We start from the raw sequence: 21363 nt of genomic DNA, 5'->3' as shown, positions 1-21363 counted from the left end.
GTAGTCTCCGTAACGAAACTAAAATGTCAAGTCAAGTCAATAAACTGAAGAAATGTAAACATGGCTGATGCAAATGATTTTTCGAGGGAGATTGCGGAGTTTTTAAATTCGGAGTTCGGTAGCGACCTCTCGAAATTTCAAGATGCCGAGAAAATTATGCGAGACATCGAGAAATCTCAGCAAGAACTCAGCTGTAAGGTAGCTACATTTTATATAGTTTATGGCTCAATATTTTACTAATTTTTTTGACTGAATCATTTCCTTCTTTTTACTCAATACAGAAATTAATACAATTTTGAATTATATAAAAACACTAATTATTTGTTTGGAAGTTCCTTCATCTTTCCAATGATACAATTGCTCTTTTATTTCTCACTGTTGTTGGACTTCAATGATCACATTGACTTATAAAATGTCTATGTGATCATTGAAGTCCAACTATTTCTAACAGCCTATTTAGGACAATTTTCAAATTATCATTTCATGAACTCCTCTTCAAATTCTCAAATTATTTTTTACATCTTTCCTTTGTACCATTCTAACTTCAAATCTATATTCATGAAATCTAGTGATTAAGATGAATATGAAGACATATGTGATGATATGACGTGGATTAAATTGAGCAATGTGCAGTGAAATATAGATACAGAGTGGTCATAAAATAACTTTGCGGATATACAGACCCATGGCAGCTGGAAAAATCAGCGGATACAGACGAAATTTGAGGTATAGGTGCTTCAAAGTATGTTCTCAAGAATGAAGAGGAAAAAATTGTGGTATGCTGTGTCTAGCATACTACAAGTTTTGCCGTGAATACGTTTTTTGTGCCTTCAATCGTGTCATAGGTACTGGCATAAAGAAATCATGTCATTATCAGCAGCTTTGCCTTTGGAATAGCTAACAAACTATACCAGTTGTTTGTTTTCGTTGTGAACTGCTCGAGATACAGTGAAAAACAATTTGTTTTGAATCAAGGCAGTGGGGCGATATCAAAACTGGAGTAATATCATTGAATGTACCTTCAATATGATGATGGCACTGCTTTTGACTTACATTGCATACTTCCTGAAATATGAACGTTAAAAGAATTTTGTCACACAACTTTTTGTGAATGCTCCCAGTATGGTCAGATGATTTAAAAGACATATTCATGTAAAAAACCAAAATTGTAGCTCATGCGGTCACTGTCACAGTAACAAAATTTTGAAAAATTCCAATGGTACTTTACTCACTTTTACACAAGTGGTGAAATGATCGGCACAGTGAAAAACCATGAATGGTGTTAAAATGGAACCTGTAGCACCATAAACACCAGCACAGGAGTAGACAAAGAAAGAAAATCTCTTCAGGGGGGTTTTGGTTTCACCCCTCAGTGAGGAACTTCCTTCAGCGGAAATGTGGTTTGCATTTGTTGTTTTCACATGTTTCCCTGTCTGCATCTAGTGCCAGTGTTTATCATGCTGTAGGTACCATTCTAACTCTATTTATGGTTTTTCATAGTGCTGATCACTTTGCAATCTATAAAAGTGAATGTTGCTATTCAAATTTTCCAAAATTTTTCCAAATGCAGAAACTGGAAAAACCAGTCTGAAGCGGAATTGGAATTTCAAGAAAAAAAATTACTTTTCATCGAAAATTATGAAATATAAAAAATATACTTTAAAATTTCGAAAATATGCTCTATCACGTAAAAGTAGTGAAATATGCAAAAAAATAAATAAAATATGCAAAGACATGAAAATCTTAGCCCTACTGATTATAAACAAGCAGCATACAAGAGGTATGAGGGAGGCGCACACCATCTATATGTTACAGGACACACTACACAAGAAAATTTCACCATTTCAAAGCATGTTGGTTCGCCTTGTCATTATGGCTTTATGTGACTTGCCAATCTGAAATCTTAGTCACTGACAGTCTGTCTCCCCCTCAAGAAATTGGGTGTCTGTGCAAATTTCTTTGGTCACTTCTTTGGCTACCACACAATCAGGTACATGTTTTCATCCTGTCTTGAAAAATCTATTTAACTATTAAAAATCTATTAAGTTTCATTCAATTGACTTCTAAGCCTATATACTATAAAAGTCTAAGCTACCTCTTTTGATCATACTTTCACGGAAGGCATTAAAATGTTTTAAGTATTTTCTATGATAAAGTGATTGAGTTGAAGTTACTTCATTTAAAATTCAGTCTGGCTGTTGTATCATTATGCCTCTGGTTTGATGGGTCTGTATGGGTGTCCCAATTCAATATTAAAATAAAAAATTTGTTATATTTTTCTAAATGCATTAGTATTGATGTTTGTAAGATTAATGGAAATGCGATTCTGGTTGATTTCAGCTTCCTGAATTCACTGGAGATGCAACTCAGCATGCTGCATTCCACCGGACAGCCACAAATACGTTAGAACAAATCAAGGATTTGCAGCATCGTAATTCTAATCTCCAGAAGATAGCTATGAAGGAGATCGAGGCACTGAAACCTGTAAAAGAAGCTTTCTCAGATCACTTGAATATCGTGAAACAACTAGAGAAAGCACATAGTTACTTGCGATGGATTTCCTTCATCGAAAAAAAAAAGTAAGTATGATAAAATGAAGTTTGAACACTTTACATTGTAAAAAATATTTTTCTAACATTAAAACAAATCACAGTATGAGTAACTGCAGGAGATAATTCCGGTTGACTCACATTTTTGTCCTCACTAAATCAGTTCTGAAAAAAATAAAGCTGTTGCAAAGTGAACAATGAATCTGTCCAACCACATTGCAATAATTTCCCATTTCTTCTTAATTCTTCAAAAGGCGACAAAAGTGTCATTTGATAGATTTCTTTTTGAGGTCATGTGCCATCCATTTGATAGATTTCTTTTTGAGGTCATGTGCGAAAAAAAAGAAGATTGCAGTGTGTCAGCAGATAACAACTAGTTGATTAAATGTCATTTTCATCAATTATTTTTACGTGCACAAATAATTTTGGAAAAATCCTTAGCTTCCATTACAGTGATCCCTCACTTATGCCTCAGTGGAAGGGAACAAGGAAAAGGACGCATAAGATAGAGTGTGGCGTATACATGAATAGTATTATTATCCTATATCTTTCACCGAAAGTGCAGAAAATTGTCTTATAACTGAGAGAAACATATAAGTGGAAGGGGGTGTATATGTGAAAGATCACTGTGTATTTCCTATGAAAAAATTTGTTTCGATATACGAGTGATTCACACAGATTATGAGTACATTGACAGAAAAAATTATGCTCGTCTAAATTAAAGTTCCATTCAGGCCTATCATTTAATGGGGGTGGGGAAATCGTCTCTCTGACATTTCCATTGTATTTTTATCTTCCCCCATCCATTTCTATTTCATTATTTTAAATCCGGGCAGCAGTTATTTCCCCCCCCCCCAGCTTTAGAAAATACAATTGAAATGGAAAAAAGGTGAAAAAATATGTATAAACACATATATTAAATATATGTTCTTTCCCCCCCCCCCCATCTTTAAAAGTTGAAATGACGGGTCGCCATCAAATTTATCCTGTTGTTGGCATCTCTTGTGAATCGTTGTTATTAGGACCACCATGAAAGACATTTATAAGTATTTATTTATCCCAAAACGTTTTATTTAATTAAATGATAAATAAAATTCAGTTAGTTACTACACAAGTTCCAGAGAGAAATATGAAGGAGGTGCATGTATGGTTTAGTAGTTAATTATTACATGCTGTAAAGTGGTTTTCAGCACAGCACTTTTGTGTGCTACACGGGAAAGAACTTCACGACAACTTCACCCAACACTTTCGGACAGTAGATAATGCAAAATACGCTGATGTTATTAAACACCCTTGAAAGAAAAAACTAGTGAGGAATTTAAAAATAGATTGAAAAGAGAATTTTGAGCAAAATATAAAAAAAAAACCATCATTGCAGCAGTTAATAAATCTAAAAAAATATTGTAGAGGGATTGATCATTGTAGCGAAGTACCACTGTATATTTCTTATAAATACAAAAATCCTGAAAAAACAACAAGAGAAATGTACTACTAGAAACAAACATACTTTTTGAAAGCAATACAATTAAAAGATATACACATGTGCAAAAAAGAAACATATTCTTAAGATGAATTAATCCCAGATAATTAAACTTAAATCAGTGTTACTCAGTAGTCTATTAGACAAATATTTAGTTATCTAGGGTTAAGATGTTTTGTAGACATGCATGTTAGATGCGAACTTCAAGGTGCTGTGAATTCTAGCAAATGTTTTTCATTGGTTTTTGTAGCACAGCCAGTATTGCATGGCCCCCATAAAGGTGAGGCTGGTGGGTCTAGCCCTGGGGCCCAGGACAATTCTTATTATTTTTTGAATTTTCATGATATCAAATAACTGCAGAAGGGCCTGTGCAAAGTCTGACCAGGAGGCCCGTAAAATATTCCAGTCTAGGGCCCTGCTCCAGGATGTGAGAGCCATGAGTATGGGCTGAAATGGAATGCAGGAAATGTATGAGTCATTAAGTAGTAATTTCTTCACTTTTATTATATCTTTAGTGGTTTGACAAATTTATCTTAGCATTCTAAGATACATAAATGTGTCCAACCACTTTTTTTCTCCTAGGAAAGATATGTATTTGCCCAAGTTAGTATAAATGGTGGGGGGAGGGGGGGGGATCTTAATATTCAAGTCTTAAAGCACGAATACATCAATTTTCTTTTACATCTAAAAAGAATTTCTTTTTTTCCTGATTATTTTAGTGACCTTTTAGAAGAAGCTGCAAAGGAAGAAATTTCATCAGATATGACAGTCCATTTCTTGACCCTAAAGGAAATGTGGGCGAAGCTAAAGTTGTCAAAGTGCAAGAACCTTGTTTTATATGCAGAGAAAACCATGTTATATTGGTTTAACATACTAAAAGAAAAATTTGAAAAGTAGGTCTTGGTTAATTGTTCATTTATTTATTATTTACTTCATTATTTTTTTAATTTTTTACGAATGGGGGAGGGGAGAAGATATACGGTCAAACCTTAACAAATTTCAAGAAATTGAACATTTGGTTTGCTATATTTGGACGTTCATTTATGTAATCTAATTAAAAAATAGATATATGTAGATCATAGTACACAAATCACAAAAAAATATTTATGTTGTCCTATCTATCACAAAAGAAGTCAAAATAATCAGGAGCATATTCAGGATTGACTTTGAAGGAGGCACCTGAATTTCGGCTGGGGTACAAGGAATCTCTTTAGAAAAAATTGTGGGTTACTAACTTTGAAAATCATTTTAAACCAACAAAAATCAGTTAAGATAGCATATAAAGGTGATTTTCTTTACATGAATATGCTTTTGAAGTAATTGGGATAAAGAAGACATACATCAATATGATTAAGAAAACATATCACAAAGCAACTGCATTTGTTTTGATGAAGGAAAAGCAAAGATTAAACTTGCGAAAGGTGTCCGACAGGGTGGTACTATCTCACCAAAACTCTTTACCACTGTTTTAGAAGAAGTATTCAGGAAACTGGATTGGGATGAGAAAGGAATTAAAATAAATGGGGAATTTTTCTCAACCAGTTGCATTTTGCTGACAACATTGTTATCATCAGCAATAATTATAGATGAAATGATACAAGAACTGGTGAAGGCAAGTATTCAGGTGGATTTGAAAATGAATTTGCAAAAGACTAACGTTTTGTTGAACTCCTTTGTGTTGAAGAAGATGATCTTGCTCAACAACATAGCGATAGGAGAAGTAGAAAGCTATGTATACCTGTAACAAGGAATTACCATGGAAAATGAAATAATTAATGAAATAAACAGAAGGATCAGGATTGGATGGAGCACTTTTAACAAAAACTGTGTAATTCTGAAGAGCCACATGTCATTATGCCTGAAAAGAAAAATCTGTAACCAGTGTGTACTACCAACGCTGACTTATGGAGCTACTTATGACTTATGGACACTCACAAGCAAGACGATACAAAGGCTACAGACAACACAAAGGAGCATGGAAAGATGTTAGACATCACAAGAAAAGACAGAAAATGAATCACTTGGATAAGAAGCCACACAAAGATATATGATATCCTAGAAAGAATTAAACATTTGAAATTGAAATGGTCTGGACATATTGCAAGAAGACAGGACAACAGATGGACCACAAGTATCCTGGATTTTTATTCCCGTGGTGTTGAATGTCTCACAAGGCATCCCTAAACAAGATGGATCGACGAGATCCGAAAAGTGGCTGGAGTCAACTGGATGGCTAAAGCATCAGGCAGAATAAAATGGAAAAATTCAGAGGAAACCCTCATCCAGCAGTGGATTGAAAATGGTTGATGACGGTGACTTATTATGAGTTGATTGCAATTACTATTGTGTGCATTAAGTTTTTTCCCAGTTTGAACCAATGATTAAACATTCCTAAACTCCAGCAAAGCCAGATTTTGAAGAGATTTTATGAACCCCCCACACTAAAAAAATTAGAACATCCGATGCTATAGATAGAGCCGTAAGAGTAAATTTGCTGTTAATTTAATGTTAATGGTATCAAATTTTAGAAACACTATTTTATTTTTTCAACTATTCCAAAAAATTTGTGCTTAAATTCTTGAAAAAAGAAGACAAATAAAGCATAAATTCTACTATTAAATTTTTTGCGTTTGTGATTTAGCATAACATATCTAATCTAATTTCTTAATATTTCAGAGAATTCCAAAATGTGCTCAGTGTTCTCAATTGGCCATTCCTTAGATCTGCTCCTTCATTGAAACCAACTCCTCCAGATGCCATGTCAAAATTTAACTGTCTGTTCGACACTCTACTGGATATTCAATTACCGTATCCTGTTTTCCTCTTTACAAATTTTTCTAAATGTGTGTTTTTATATGTATAACCTTGTATAAAATTGAAATGTGATATCATTACCTCGACTAGTTCTAAGCTCATGAACTGTTTCTCACTGCTACTGCAAAAGCAAAACAATCCTCTGTTTCCACACATTTTTTGGTACACAAAAGTGCCTTAATACACCAAAAAACTGAATTGATATGGATTATGAGATATACAAGGTGCATAGGTAACAGGGCGTATAGCATTTTACTGGTAAACTGTGTTGGTCCTAGAGGCATACTTCCAATTAGAGAAACTTTTTATGCGGATTCCCTGTCCTCCCGATTGGAAAGGTGTTGCCCTGTCTCTCCTGATGCCAACAAAAAAATATTCTACATTCCTGAACAGCAGTATTCGCTGAGCTATTCAAGTTTGAAAATTGGAGAAAAGTTAGGAAAAAAACAGCATTAAATGCGGGTAAAACAGTTTTTTCGCATTTAGAACTATTTTTTCCCAACTTTCCTCCATTTTTTGAATTTGAATATCTCAGTGAATCTTTCTCTTACAAACATTCAGTCCCTGTCTCCATGGTCCAGGCATGGAATGGTAATCTTGTGATTTTTTACTACTACTACTACTGAACCACTCATGCACCTCTTCTATATTCACCTACAGAACTTCTAACGAATTGGTACATGTTGGAATGTGTATGATAGAGATGTAGTGAACCTGACACCTGAAGTTGTTTCTGTGTAATGCTTGTTGTGTGCAGTGCTTCCGTCTGCCATCAATTTTTCTAACTATGAGTGAAGTGTTATGATTGAATAATTGTATTGTTGTAGGCTTGTTGCTCTCTGTGGCCAAACTTTTTAATGGGGAGATTGGCTGGCATTCACTCCTCGAAGTTGGAAACTTGTGATTTTTTACTGTATGTCTTGCTCATTTATGATGTATTTCTTAACAATTGTTCTCAGAGATGATTTTTCAAGTACTTCTGGTGAAATTCAAACTTTTCTCTTACCATTGCAATTGATGTTTGAGCCTCTTCGTAAGAGGTTCTTATTCCACTTCATGGGAAAGATGCAAACAAACAAAATTGACAAAGTAAATTTGCATAGTTTTAAAAACTATATATTCTGTATATTTTAAAGAAAATTTCTTATTCATATTTTTAGAGTTTTATCAATGTTTTTTCTTATTTATATTTTTTAAAACTTTAATCTCAACTCATTTTCACAGAGGAACATTACAATTGATAACTAAATTTCAGAAATAGGAATGAATAAATTCAAAAATAATTTAACATGAGATATTTTTGTTTTATTGTATTTATTTGTTGTATAATGAAAATAAAAAAAAAGAATAGAACAAATAATAATGTGTCTGTAGTGCCATCTGTTGGAAAGATTCAATTTTAAAACATGAAAATGCTTCTTAAAGTGATTTTGTGACTCATTCAACAAATCTGATGCAAAAAGAAAATGAAAAATGAAGAGTTTTCTTGATATCACTTTCTAAGAATTATCGGTCCACTACTAAACCACACATGCACCTCATCCATATTTCTCAGCAGAACTTCTAACGGATCGGTACATGTTGGAATGTGCGTGTCCATGTTGTGAACCTAATGTGAAGCTTGTTTCTGTGTAATGCTTATTATAGTGCTGCCATCTGCCTCTTATTCTTCAAACTATGAGTGAAATAGAAGGATTGAAGATTTTACTGTCGTATGCCTGTTGCTCTCTGTGGCGAGACTTTTTAACGGGGAGATTGGCTTGCATTCGCACCTCAAAGTTGGGAACAACAGGAAACAAACTTCAGCCGACCACCACTGTGGTGACGATATGGGTTTGAACCTGACCATTGGTCCACAGTAGAACACCATGTACAGCCCCTTCCTCCTCACTTTCTATCTATTGCCTTTTTTGGCTTAAAGGCATTCAGAACCAAAATATTTGGTGCCCTTACCAATATTTGGAGAAATGTTTTTGAAGTGCTTGTATAAAAAGAAAAAGTGATTTTCTTTCAAAAGAAAAAGTTTTCTTTTCACACTATTTAGCTGTTATTAGTTTCAACCAAAGTTAGAAAAAAAAGATCAAGCTGAAATATGTAAATAAAATTAGTCAAATTATAGATTCCGTGGTTACCAACAAAGTCAGCTAGACAACAATTCATATTTCTGGCCCCTCTCTTGTCAAACTGCATCTTTCTAGATTTATGAATGACACTTGTTGAGAGCATCATGCATCAATCTAATATTCATAAAGGACCAATCAAAACAGAACAAAGTAGTGCAGCATCTATAGTACACACTGTGATCATTGATGCAGCGGTTATTATCTTGAACTTATAGCTGAGAATGAATCATCAAATGCAAATATCCAATAATGCAACTTAGTTATCTTTTGATGATACCAACCACTAGTGTCTGGGAAATATTGACAAAATAAACTCATACGTATGATATAGCCTTTTGTCCCAAGAGCCTCTTTTTTAATCAAATTATGTTTTTGTTTTATTTAATTATTAGAATTCTCAAGTTTATAATGTTTTTATTTAAAATATGCTTGAGCTTCATAAAAACTTTTGATTTTCTAGCCTGAGTGGTATCTGGCTCAAATACTCACATGGATATTAGACCATGCATTGTTTCTAAACGAGGCAGTTCAACCATTAATAAATCAAAGAAAGAAGAATGTGTTTGCTTTAGTAAGTTAATAATTCTTGTGTCCTCATCATTAGAAAAAAAATGTAGTCTGCCCTTGGTATTTGCAGTCGTCTTTCCATTCATGGAAAAACACTATTCCCGTGTTTTTTCTGGTATCAGAACAAAATATGAATTGTATTTGGTAACAATGGCTTTTTAAGCTTTTCTAGTACTTCCGGAAGTTTTTCTGAAAGAAAAAGAAAACTGCAAGAAGAATTTGACAAAACTAAGTCAATTGCGCATCATTAAGGTGTTAATGAATCTATCACCCAGACCAGAAATAATTATAATTGTAACAACATATTGTACAGTTTCTTGATCAGGATATGATGTGAGCATTTAAGACTCGCTGTACATGGTACTTAATCAAGATGAAGAAATGGGAGACACAAGTTCACTATGAGCAATATAACGGATGGGCTTCGCAAATTTGAATCCTCAGTGGATTATTACATTGACAAAGAAATAACACATGGTAATACCGATTCTCCCACATGAAGAAAAGTTGGTAGATGAAGCATTGGCAATACACTCCAGCATATTTAAAAAAATGAAAAAGAAATGACAATAAATATACATTACTACTAAAATCATTGCAGAGAATCACTCCTTCTCCCCCCCCCCCTCCCCACCCCGGTGCTTCTTTGTACCTCAGGCGCACCCTGATTATATGAATAAAAAACATAGTTTTATGGTTTTTATTATTTGCTGGGACTCTCGAACGTAACCCCCACAAATACTGAGGGCCGACTGTATAAATGAGTTAAGGACAAGTTAAAATTAAATGACATTTTTGGATTGAAATTTTTATTTCTCTTTTGGAATAAATGAAATGTCATTCATAATAAAATATTCCATTGTTAAGTATATATTTTGTACAGAGTGTAAAAACCTCATTATTATTATTATTATTATTTTGGATAGCCCACAGGTCACAAACAGAAAAATTACTGTAGAAAGTTTTTCAGTTATTTTTGATCAATTTAGAAAGAATAAAAAACTTTTTTTAGGATGAATTCAAAAGATTTCTGGTTGAACTTGCAATGAACCGACTACAGAGAGATTTACCAATTTTGCTCAATGAAGATCGCTTATTTAAACATACCATTGATGAAGTGTTCCTGTTTGAACATGAACTTCAAAATCAAGACTATCCGGTTTTCTTCCCAAGAACTCTCAATGTTTTATTGACTGAACCTTGTTTCAGTCATTGGAAAGCTATTGAACATAAAAGTAGGTGTCTTTTTCTTCATGTTCAGTGACAGTGGGTTCACTAAACTCACAGTTGCACTTCTATTAGGTACGTTTATTTTTAAAAATTTTGAATTTTTTAAATGATACCAATCCAAAATCAATGTCTTTCTTACTTTATCAATTTTTCTTGTAGTGAATGAATAACTACAACAGCCATATAATGATTGAATCATTTTTTTTATCGTTTGAAATTTTTTTCTCAAAACTTATGTTTCCCTTAAACTTAAACTCAAATTTCTCTTAAACGTGTTTATTGGTTTCAATTTCTCATGATTTTCAGTTCTTTTATAGTGAAATATTTTATTTGTTAATGTATGTGTATTTATCTGTTTATCTTATATATACTTATACATCATGTATTATTCTGAATGCATGTGCATATAAAGAGTATCCACCAGAGCTAGACAAATCTCTAAAAATTTACATGCCCCACTTGAAATAATGCTTGCCTGAATCAATATTTATATACTAGAGTCAGGCATGTCTTTGAAAAAAATACATGTCCACTGAAAATTTGTACATACCTCAGGCAATAGATTTGTCCAGCCCTGGTATCCACTCTTATCACTGTTAAAAATTACCAATTCCTTTACCATTATTCTTAAATAACACTTGAACACTTCCAATTAGGGAAAAAAATGTTTGAAATGTTCTTCCATCATCTCCTAGAAAGTATTTGAGTCAAAAGCGATTTCTAAGAATATTTGTTTTAACACTTAATTAAGAAACATAGAGAACATATTGCTGTCTGACCCCCTCCTTTTATTCCCTTACACCAGAGACATGAATGTTCAAATGTCCACTTTTTTGGGTATATCTGTGAATTTACCCATTCGGATCACTAATTTTGCTAATTTTCGCCAGAAATTTGAATGTGTATCCCCCTATTGAACACATGTTGCAAAACATTTTGGGGAAATGAAACAGATGAATAATGTGGGTGAAGTAAAAAAAATCAAACCTCATTTTCCAAGTTTTCGAAATGCAGACATTCATGTTTCTGGCGTAAGGGAGATGATATATCCTCCAGAAATTCAAAAGCTTCAAGATTAGAAAAGTAATAAAACTTAAATTACTTGAGATTAACTTTTTAGGTATACTTACATGTTGCAGTAGCTTCGCAGTTTTAGTATGTTCCGTTAAAGCCTTTCATCGTTCTGGTGTTAAATAGCTTTTAAAAAATGATTTCCATTAACATTTTAAATATTTTTGTACCAGTAAACTTCCATAAGTATAATGGTTAAGGAATCATTTATTGGACAATGATATGAGTGTGTTATACCCTTGCATATATGTGTAATGAATATTTATTTATTTTTCCTCATATCTGCATCATTATAAATTTAATTGAAATGTATTTAAGCATTTTTGTTTTTTCAAATTATTTTTATGATTGATTTATCAGGTGCTCTTGATAAAATGGATCGAATACTGAATTCAGAAACAGCATGGAAGCCATGCTATCAGGATGAAGATGGGCTGGATGATTTGAGAATTCCTGAATGTGCTGAAGCTTTTATAACTTTGCTTTTAACCATGACTGGTAAACTTGGTTTTTTTTTTTGTCAAATTTTATCATAATATTTTCCAAATACCTGATGCAAAACATTTTCTCCATCATCAGGTAGATATATACTGCATGTGTGATAAAGAGTGTTGGGAGGGGGAGGACAATTATTTATCATTTTCAGCTGCAAGTTTATTTGGTTTCAAATTACTATGTAAAAAAATGCTATAGCGTCTTAAGTCTTAAAAATTGAATTTCAAAAGATTAAAGTTCTTTATATGATTTGAGGCTTAGAAATTTTTCAAATTCACTTCTCAATACCTTGTTTTCTACTGTCAAGAACATGGCTTGTTTAATTTTCTCCTCAAATGTAAGTAATTTCAGTTTGGAAGGAACTTTGGGTTGCCCACAGGTCGAAATGATACTCACTTAATGTATCAAACACTGCTCAGCGGTGTTGCAAGTTCAATACCCTATTTGTCCTTGTCAGAAACTTTTCTGACACACAGATAGAACAGAAACAGCAATAAGTCCCTCACCAAGTAAAAACAAAAGCAAAGAAAAAAGATGCCATTTAATTTTTTTTAATTAGGTAGCTGTTACGTAATTGAAAAATTTTAAGAAGTATTAATTTTATAAAAAACTGTGAATTTATAATCAAAGTGTCAAATCTGTTATTGCATATGCTCTTTTGGTCAGGGAAATGATTAAGTATATTTGTTGCAAACTCTAAAAGAAAAAATTTTAAATATGATTAAAAAACCATCCTAATATCCTTATCATACTTTTATTATTAGTCCATACGCATATAAAAACTTGATAATTGAAATTCAATTTCTGATTTGTCTTCCCAACCAGGAGCATTATAATAATATGTCTGAGGTATACCTCAGTATTAGTATCAGTCTACTCTTACAATACACTTTCATGTATCTACAAATCATACATGATTCATATTCCGATACTATTTATTCTTTTTCATTGTGTTTGCCACTTTATAACACATACCATTCATTATGCTGTATATTTTTTTTATCTGAAAGTTCTTGTATGTGTTTCTTCCCCTGTCCTCCTTTTAACAAGTTATATCCAATTTGACAGAGAAGTTCAGACATTTGCCAGATGTGGATCATCAGCTTGTTTTCTTGGACTTGCAACTTGAACTTCTTGATGACTTCAGATTACGACTGCATCAGCTTTCCCAATATCAAGTTGAAGAAGCCTTGAATCAAAAATACTGTGCGATTCTCAATGCTATCAACTATATTACAATCGTTCTAAATGAATGGAGTAATTTTCCTGTTAGTGTTTCTTTATAATTTATTTTAAAACTTATTGTATGTATGGTATATGTTTAGAAATGAACACTCTCAAATAAGCAATCAATTTTAGTGGTGCAGTAAATCAAACAGTTTTTATTTTTCCTATTCTCTGAAATTAAGTTATTTTTTGCTTGAAAAATAACTTTTAATTTAGCTGAAAAGCATCTTTCATGGAATCAAATCATTTATAACTATGATGTTTTACTCCCCTAATGATCTATGAAATTACAAGTGTTAACCATTGAAAGATGATTATTTTTTTAAAAGGAATTTCCAAAATATCTTTTCAAGTCATGCTTTTTTTCACCTATATGGTCATTTAGAATGAATAAATTTATTTTTCAGTTTTTTCTGAAGTTATATGATAGCATTCAAAAGAAGAAATCTACTATACATGGTAAGTGGAGTATACAATTTTCATTTGAAAGTTCTGACCAGTGATCTTCATTCAGTATTATCCATGTTTTACAGAGAAGCCATAATAAAATCTTCAGCTCAAGTAGACAAACTACTTGATTTGTTGCGACTATTTGTGTATCAACTAGTTTATTAGTTTAAAAGAATTGATCAACTTTGCCCAAGAATGTTAAGAAGACACCAATGAATAAGGCAAATACACGAAAATAAAAAAAAAATCTTCTTCCGCTGAGCAACCAAGTATTAAGATTTGGTATTCAACCCAAGTGGGAAACTCGGTCAGCGTGGCTAGTGGTTAAATTTTCCTCTGAAGACGGCACCCATTCGTGTTGAAATGCATTAGGACTTTTTATTTTCGTGTATTTGCCTTATTTGTTGGTGTCTTCTTAATAGTTTATTAGTAACAATAAAACGAAAAGATTAAATGCGTTGAATAAAAAATTTTGAAAAAGTTTCTGCATCTGAAACAAAAATAATGATTTCTTATGTAATTCAGTGTGCTAAACACGAATTTGACACAAAAAAAGGCTGAATTGAATTGGTTTTCTCTGAAATTGTATATTTAATAGATATATAATGCAGTGTAACCACCCAACAACAGTTTTTAACTGGACCGAGCAAATGTGACCCTTGCCATTATTGTGAGGTCATCGTAGTTAGGAAGCTCAGTTTTTCTCTGAAACTATATTAAATTTTTTGATTGCTTGTAGAATTAGAACTCGTGCTATAACTTATTATAAGAAGCCTTTTTGTAGCACATGATATTTATTTTGCATTAAAGATATGTGAATCTTCTCATGAAGAACTTTATTTGTGATTTTTTATCGTTAGTTTCATTTAAAAATTTCATGAGGAAAAATGCACACAGCTGCACCATAATTCTTGTATCCTGGGACATGCGTTCTTCAGATCAGATTCATTCTCTTATATAATCAGCTATTTTTTGTTTTTTTCCTAGGACAGTATTTTCAATTAATGCTTACCCTTACCTCTTGGTCAAAACATCATGCAAAACAAGGACTCTCTGTTCTATGACATCCCCACTTGGAAAATTTTAACCGCAAAGAGGGGTCCAGAGACCACATTTTTGAAAACTACTAATGTAGGAAAGTGCCCACAGTTATTTTTATGTTCGAAGAATTCAAGAAAAGGAAAATCCCCTTCAAAGCAAATCTCTTGGGTTATTTTTTTTATGTGATAATGCATCATTTTTCTTTCATTTTAATTTCCAAAAGTGACCATTATTCAGAAATTGTTGTTCAGAGGTCAACTTTAATGGAAACATTTATTTTTCTGGATATTGTGCTGAGGTGAACTTGGAAGGAAAAGTCATCTTGTCTCTGCCGGGACTCGAACCCAGGTTCAACTTTAATGTTAATCTAATGGGATGCATTCTGTTCCAAGAAAATGTGGCCTTTTGTTCATGGGTAACTGTTATGGACGGTTTTACTGTGGCACGATGCAATCATTGAAATACAACATAAGTATATAGAAAGCAAAATAAAGAAATGTACAGAAACAAAAACACAAATATATGTGTAAACTTCACCAATATATTAAAGGCATAACATATTAATATACATAAAAACACAACACAAATACAGTAGACTCTCAATAATCCAGCTTCTTCAGTAATCTAGCGTTTTCTTGCCGATTCTTTTATTATGTTGCTGCACCACTCTCTTATAGGAAAGCATATGTGTATAAAATGTTTCACAAATATGCAGTCAAGATAAAAACATGAGAAAACACTTGTAAAGGCACTTTTTAACTGTTAGCATGACAATATCTCAAAAACTAGAGTTAATAAAACTTTTTCTTGTCTATATTTGTGTTCAGCAGGTCAAAATCATTCAGAATTACATATTTGTATGTCAGTCACAGTTTTATTGTTATCTAGTGATACAGCTCTTAAAGTACTTTTTTTTTAAACATTTAACATGGTAATATCTCCAAAATGAAAGGCAATAAAGCATTTTCATGATGATATTTGTGTTCAGCAGGCCACAAAACCATTCTGCATTGAATATTTCCATGTCGGACGCTATTTCATTGTTGCCCAGTAATATTGATTTTTATGAGTCTTATCTAGATACTGTAATAGATATGATATGAATTAAAGAAATCCTCTGTTATTCTACATGGGAAAATTTAAAGTACAAGTGTTTGGTGGTATGAGTGAAGCAATAGAGCAAAAAATTCTTTCACTTAAAATGATATATTTTAGTATGAGTAACGACTAGAAATTTATAGTATGCTGTGCACACAAGTTTCCAGCTGGATGCTTCATTCTACAACCTGGCTGCAAAAATAAGTTCTGGAGATCTTCACTGATGAAATCATTCACTGATCATATGTTATAGAGTGAACTCAAATAATGAAAAAAAATGGTTTAAATTGATAATTTTGAGACACCTTTTAATGAATTTTAATTTTAAATTTAAAGAAATATATGCTTCTTAAACCTGATCTTAAAAAAACTATTATAAATGAAAAATGTATTAAAATTTTTCTTTCTTTTTCTTTAAATATTGTTTTTATGGTTTCTTAAGAATTAAAGTCCAGAAAGTTTTCTAAGGATGTCGAATTCAAGGAAGAGCAGCTGGATGGCGCTGTATTTGATGACATTTTATCATTGTTTGAACATATGCAGAATGATTTATTAAGTGCTCTTTGTGAAAAAGTCATGCTTGATATAAAGGCAAAAAGTAGACCTTACAGAAAAGAAAAGTAAGTTATTTGTTTTAAAGAAAAATTACTTTCTTGAACTCTAGCAATATGAAAAATCTTAACAATTTTATTTTTCTGAATAACATTTTTTTTTCCTTCTCCTTAATAATTTTTCTCCCATTTTATCATTTTTTGGTGCACATTCTTCATAGTTTTGTGTTAGTAATATCTATACAGTAATATGGCTGCACATACTAACCTAACACAGCCACGTTGTGAGCCGAATTTTTGCACCAATCACCATTCGAATTACTGTCACTTGAGTCTGATTAACCCTTCAATCAGCGCAGCCAAAGACACTAAATCCCAATTAAAATGCCATATTTTTAAATTAAGTAGACTTTCTTTCAATTTTCAGCAGGTGCAAAGTAGGGGGTACAGGGAAATGTGTTCCATTGAGAAATGAACTTTACAAAATATCTAGGTTTGTCAATGTTGAAATAAGAGAGTTTTAACCAATCATCTAGCCAATTATTTTCTCATTTTCCTCTTTTTTTTTTCTTTGAAGTTTGAAGCTAATAAAATATATTTTTGAGCAAGATTTTTTGTATGAATTCAATGAAATTGAGTTCATCATGTTCTTTGGTGTTTTTCAATATCATCAGCTAAGGCTAATTTAATGATTGAACTAATAATTAGTTTTCTTAATTACACTGAAAATCTGCATGATGTGCTATTTTGTCGTAGCTAGGTGACTGGTTAAGGAGATGAGATATCTCATTCAATGTGCCGTTTAAAGGGTTAACTCATGTCCACCTGTGAATCTTTTTCCAGATGTACCTCCACTCCTCTTTCTGAAAGTTTTTGAACCATTTCATGTAAAATAAAAGATCAGCTTTAATAGACTAAAGCTTATGTTAGTTATGTACATAGTGTAAAATAAAAAAGATTAGTATTTCTTCTTCCTGTAAATTCTAATTTATTCAATTTTGAAGCTGTTTATTTTAGCCTTTGGTCAGTTTTTGTCTTTTTTTATAGTGCTCCTTGGTGTTTTAAAAAAACCTTTAAATTTTGGGAGTATCTCTGGAACAAATTAAACAACTTTACATGGAAACCTTGAGAAATGGCGTTTCAGCTAACAAACAAGATTCTGGAAAGAACTATCTTTGTTAGCTGAAGTATCACAGTACTATTTTTTTTTATTTAAGTATAGTAAAATTTTGGATTTTACTTCACTTGATAAATGAGTGAGATCTTTTGTAGTATGTGCAGGCAGAGCCCAAGTTTTTTTTTTTTTTTGGCACTTATTCCTATTTTAATAAAAGACTAAATCAGAAGAAATGTTTTATTAGTGAAAACATTTAGTTTTTTAGGGAGTCCTTGTTTGGCTCTGGGTTCTGTTGGCCAACCTATTAAGATGCCACTGACAGCAAGAAGTAGCATCCACAGCACAAGCTCATGAAAGACTGTCTTGCTCATCATTGGGTGTTAATGCAAAGGGGAATTTCGAAGGAAACCCCCCCTGTTCTTGTATCATTCCAAAAATCTAATAACCCTCAAAAAATACAAGGAGAAGAGCCAGTTAAATATTGAAAGACCGGACATACCCCCCTTCGCATCTCAGAGAGATGTTCCGAATGATGGGTTATATCCTTTTATATCTCTGTCTGAGATGTGGGGTGGGGTGTGTTGCCAGTCCTTCAATATTTAATTGGCTCTTCTGCTCCTTGTATTTCTTAATTAGCCAGTTAGACAGCAATTATTGGGCCACCTATATTATAGTCGTATCAATGTAAAATATAAGCTAAAGAACAATACAAAGTGATATAAAATAAATAATCCTGCACTTTATCTTTGTAAAGAATCATGGCTGGAAAATGGTGTGAAAAGAATTCATCTATTTACATTTTTCCTTCATGTGGAAATATACTTTGGCATATGATTGGGCTTTAAAGTGTGAACAAATTATGCTCACAAACTAGGGCGACAGGGGCCACCAGCCCTGGCTCCTAGGGCGGGATGGGGTGTGCACTGCACCCAAAACCCCATCTTTGGCTCTCTCCGAGCCCCGCCCATGAGAGGGAGAGTGTTGTCTTGAGTGTCCTCCCTAAGGGAGGGCACCCACACCCCTCTCGACTCTCGTCAAGCCCTAAATTAGATTTGACTTTTTTTTGTATTTCTGAGGATTCAGGTTTTTTCCCTTCTTTTATTCAAAATGTATCACTTCTTCTCTTAGATGGTTCTGCATGTCTGTTATCCATGACAAGAAATATTTTGAAGTGTCTCCTATAGCTTATCCTCTGTTGGATGTTATCAGTTGCAGTCTCGAAGGTCTTAACGAAAGGTTAGCAAAGCCTCTGTTCACTACAATATGGCAGCAAATTGCAAAAGAATTGAATGAATATCTGTATGAAGAGGTAAGGAAAAAAACTAATTCTATTCTTTTTAAAGTATTTTGTTATGATTTAAAGAAATATTTGATTTTGTGAATTTGAAAGACCCCTTCCTTTCGAGTCCCACTTATAATACAGTGGGATTCCTGTTATAACGTTTTTAAAAAAACCATCATGAAAAAATTTATGCAGGAAATTCTGATGAGTATTAGGCCAGGATTACACTATAGAAGTTAGATAAAAGATATTTTACAAAATGAAAAAACAACTAATAAGCCTATTGGGTTAGATTCGCTTGAATGTGACTGATATGCTTATTGGATGCATTTTTCATTCTAGAAGAAGTATTTTATGAAACTGGAAAAATGCAACCAATAAGCATATCAGTCACATTCAAGTGAATCTAACCAATAGGCTTATTGTTTGTTTGTTTTTCAAATTTTTAAAAAAATATTTTATCAAACTTTTATAGTGTAATCCCGGCCGTAGTAAGAGTTTGAACCACAAAAATAAGTCATGCTAAGTAGGAAAATGTTTTAAATGGGAATGTTATGAGTGGGATCTACTGTATTACCATGTTATCGTGTACAGTAAATGCTACTGGTTTGCTAATTACAAAATCATCCATTTTGATGATGATTTTGCAATTAGCAGACTCAGATGATATGCAGTCATAGAAAAATGCTGCTGTGCGTTTGTGTGGGCATCGTGCTGAATTCTCATGCTGAGGATCCAGATTTGAATCCTGTTGACAGCACAGTGGTGGTCGGCTGAAGTTGGTGTTCTGAGGTTTTCCAGCTTTGAGGTGCGAATGCAAGCCAACCTCTCATTTGAAAAAATCTCTCCGCAGAGAGCAGGCAGATGAACAACACTATACTGGCATAACATGAAAATTCAAACATTTACATTTTACTTCAGAAAAGATAAGACAGACAGCAGCACAAACACAAACGAAGCGTAACTCGACAACATAAATACGTTAGGGCCACACATACACTCAGAACACTCATTCTGGCATGTGACGATTCATTAGAAATTCCGTAGAGGAATGTGTACGAGATGCACGTATGGTTAAGTAGTTTATAGTAGTAGTCATAGAAAAATATGAAACATGAATAATTTTAAAACTTAGGACTTATTTGTCCAATAAAATGTTCTGTTATTAGATGGGATATAGAAATTAATATTTTTGGTCCCTCTATGTGTTATAACTGGATGTGACTGTATCAGTGTTTGATGTAAATGGGCTTCATTGAATTTTTAAATTCTTTCAGATCTCTATCTTTAACATTTTCTGTTCCAAGTTTTACTTTGACCAAGAGGCTGTGCCCTTTGTGTCATTGTTGAAATTCATCAAAATTTCTCTGGACTTTAGCTCTTTAATTTCTGAAAATTAAGTAGTAAACATTTGATAATATAGATGCTCTGATAATTGATTTTCTCCCTGTGTTGCGTGTTCAATTTTTTATCCTTTTACATTATGTTAAATTTGTTCTCTGATTTCAGGTCATTCTTCAAAACAGTTTCAATGAGAGAGGTGCTGAGCAACTAAATTTTGATATGACAAGAAATTTGTTCCCCATCTTTGGTATGCACACATTGAAACCTGAAAACTATTTCAAATTGTAAGTATGTTGAAATTCCATAAGACTATGAGACCATTAAGTTAATTTGCCTATATTATACACACACTGGTGTATTTGCTGAGATATTTCGAGATATATATTCAAGAATTTCTCTAAAATCACAGCAAGTATCACCCACATTGTGGATTATAGTAATTTTGTTATTTAGAAAGTTCCCGAAGTCTTTTGAATGATTTTGTTATTATAACAAATGCTGGACGGAAAAACTTGTATGACATTAAAGTTTGTGAACTAGTAATCAAAAAGAAATTTTTTGGATTGAGTGTCAGGTGAAAAGTATTCAAGTTTTATGTGCTTACAGATTGTGTTTTGTTTCTCTAATATATTTTTTACTCTAGGGTGAAGGAATCTTGTATATTATTAACATTGTTACCAGCACCTGCAATGCTATTAAAAGAGACATTAAAACAGAATGACAATGCGGGAGAGCAACATATTAGTGCTCTCGCAGAATTGGGTGTACATTCTTTGAAACCAGCTCAAGCTCTTGTCATACTGTCTCAAAGAAATGACATTTGTACATAATAACATGTAAATAAAGGTTTTGATTTGTTGGTAGATGAATGTATATATTTTTTTTATAATTGTGCAATAAAATATAAATATTTTAAGAACAGAA

The 21363-nt window shown here is 32.7% G+C and overlaps 1 protein-coding gene across 2 annotated transcripts; it reads left to right on the top strand.

Annotated features, from left to right (window-relative positions):
• The first annotated feature begins 36 nt into the window (after positions 1–36).
• On the top strand, positions 37–21363 carry Rint1 (RAD50 interactor 1). 2 transcript variants are annotated; one of them, XM_089250793.1, is made up of 14 exons: positions 37–198; positions 2341–2579; positions 4749–4922; positions 6706–6837; positions 7803–7932; positions 9427–9537; positions 10546–10768; positions 12195–12332; positions 13398–13597; positions 13964–14015; positions 16588–16765; positions 18942–19122; positions 20605–20723; positions 21083–21363. In XM_089250793.1, the coding sequence occupies exons 1-14, from the start codon at positions 61–63 to the stop codon at positions 21267–21269; spliced, it is 2202 nt and encodes a 733-aa protein (XP_089106919.1). In that variant the 5' UTR covers positions 37–60; the 3' UTR covers positions 21270–21363. The 2 variants fall into 2 exon arrangements, with proteins under 2 accessions (XP_089106919.1, XP_089106921.1); XM_089250795.1 differs by having other exon boundaries at positions 39–193.

The sequence above is a fragment of the Pholcus phalangioides genome, unplaced genomic scaffold, assembly GCF_987345545.1.
Source record: "Pholcus phalangioides strain wild (caught in Gottingen) unplaced genomic scaffold, Ppha-v1.0 ptg000024l_1, whole genome shotgun sequence".
NCBI lineage: Eukaryota > Metazoa > Arthropoda > Arachnida > Araneae > Pholcidae > Pholcus > Pholcus phalangioides.
Note: the sequence above shows the minus strand (reverse complement) of the source record. Positions and strands in the feature narration are given on the sequence as shown.

What these genes read in the sequence shown, in the direction of transcription:
- Rint1 (XM_089250793.1), top strand. Translation starts at nt 61, where the DNA reads ATGGCTGATGCAAATGATTTTTCGAGGGAGATTGCGGAGTTTTTAAAT. An exon ending in CTACTGGATATTCAATTACC is followed by an intron (nt 6,838 to 7,802) that starts GTATCCTGTTTT and finishes AATTGTTCTCAG; the next exon opens with AGATGATTTTTCAAGTACTT. An exon ending in GAAAGCTATTGAACATAAAA is followed by an intron (nt 10,769 to 12,194) that starts GTAGGTGTCTTT and finishes TTGATTTATCAG; the next exon opens with GTGCTCTTGATAAAATGGAT.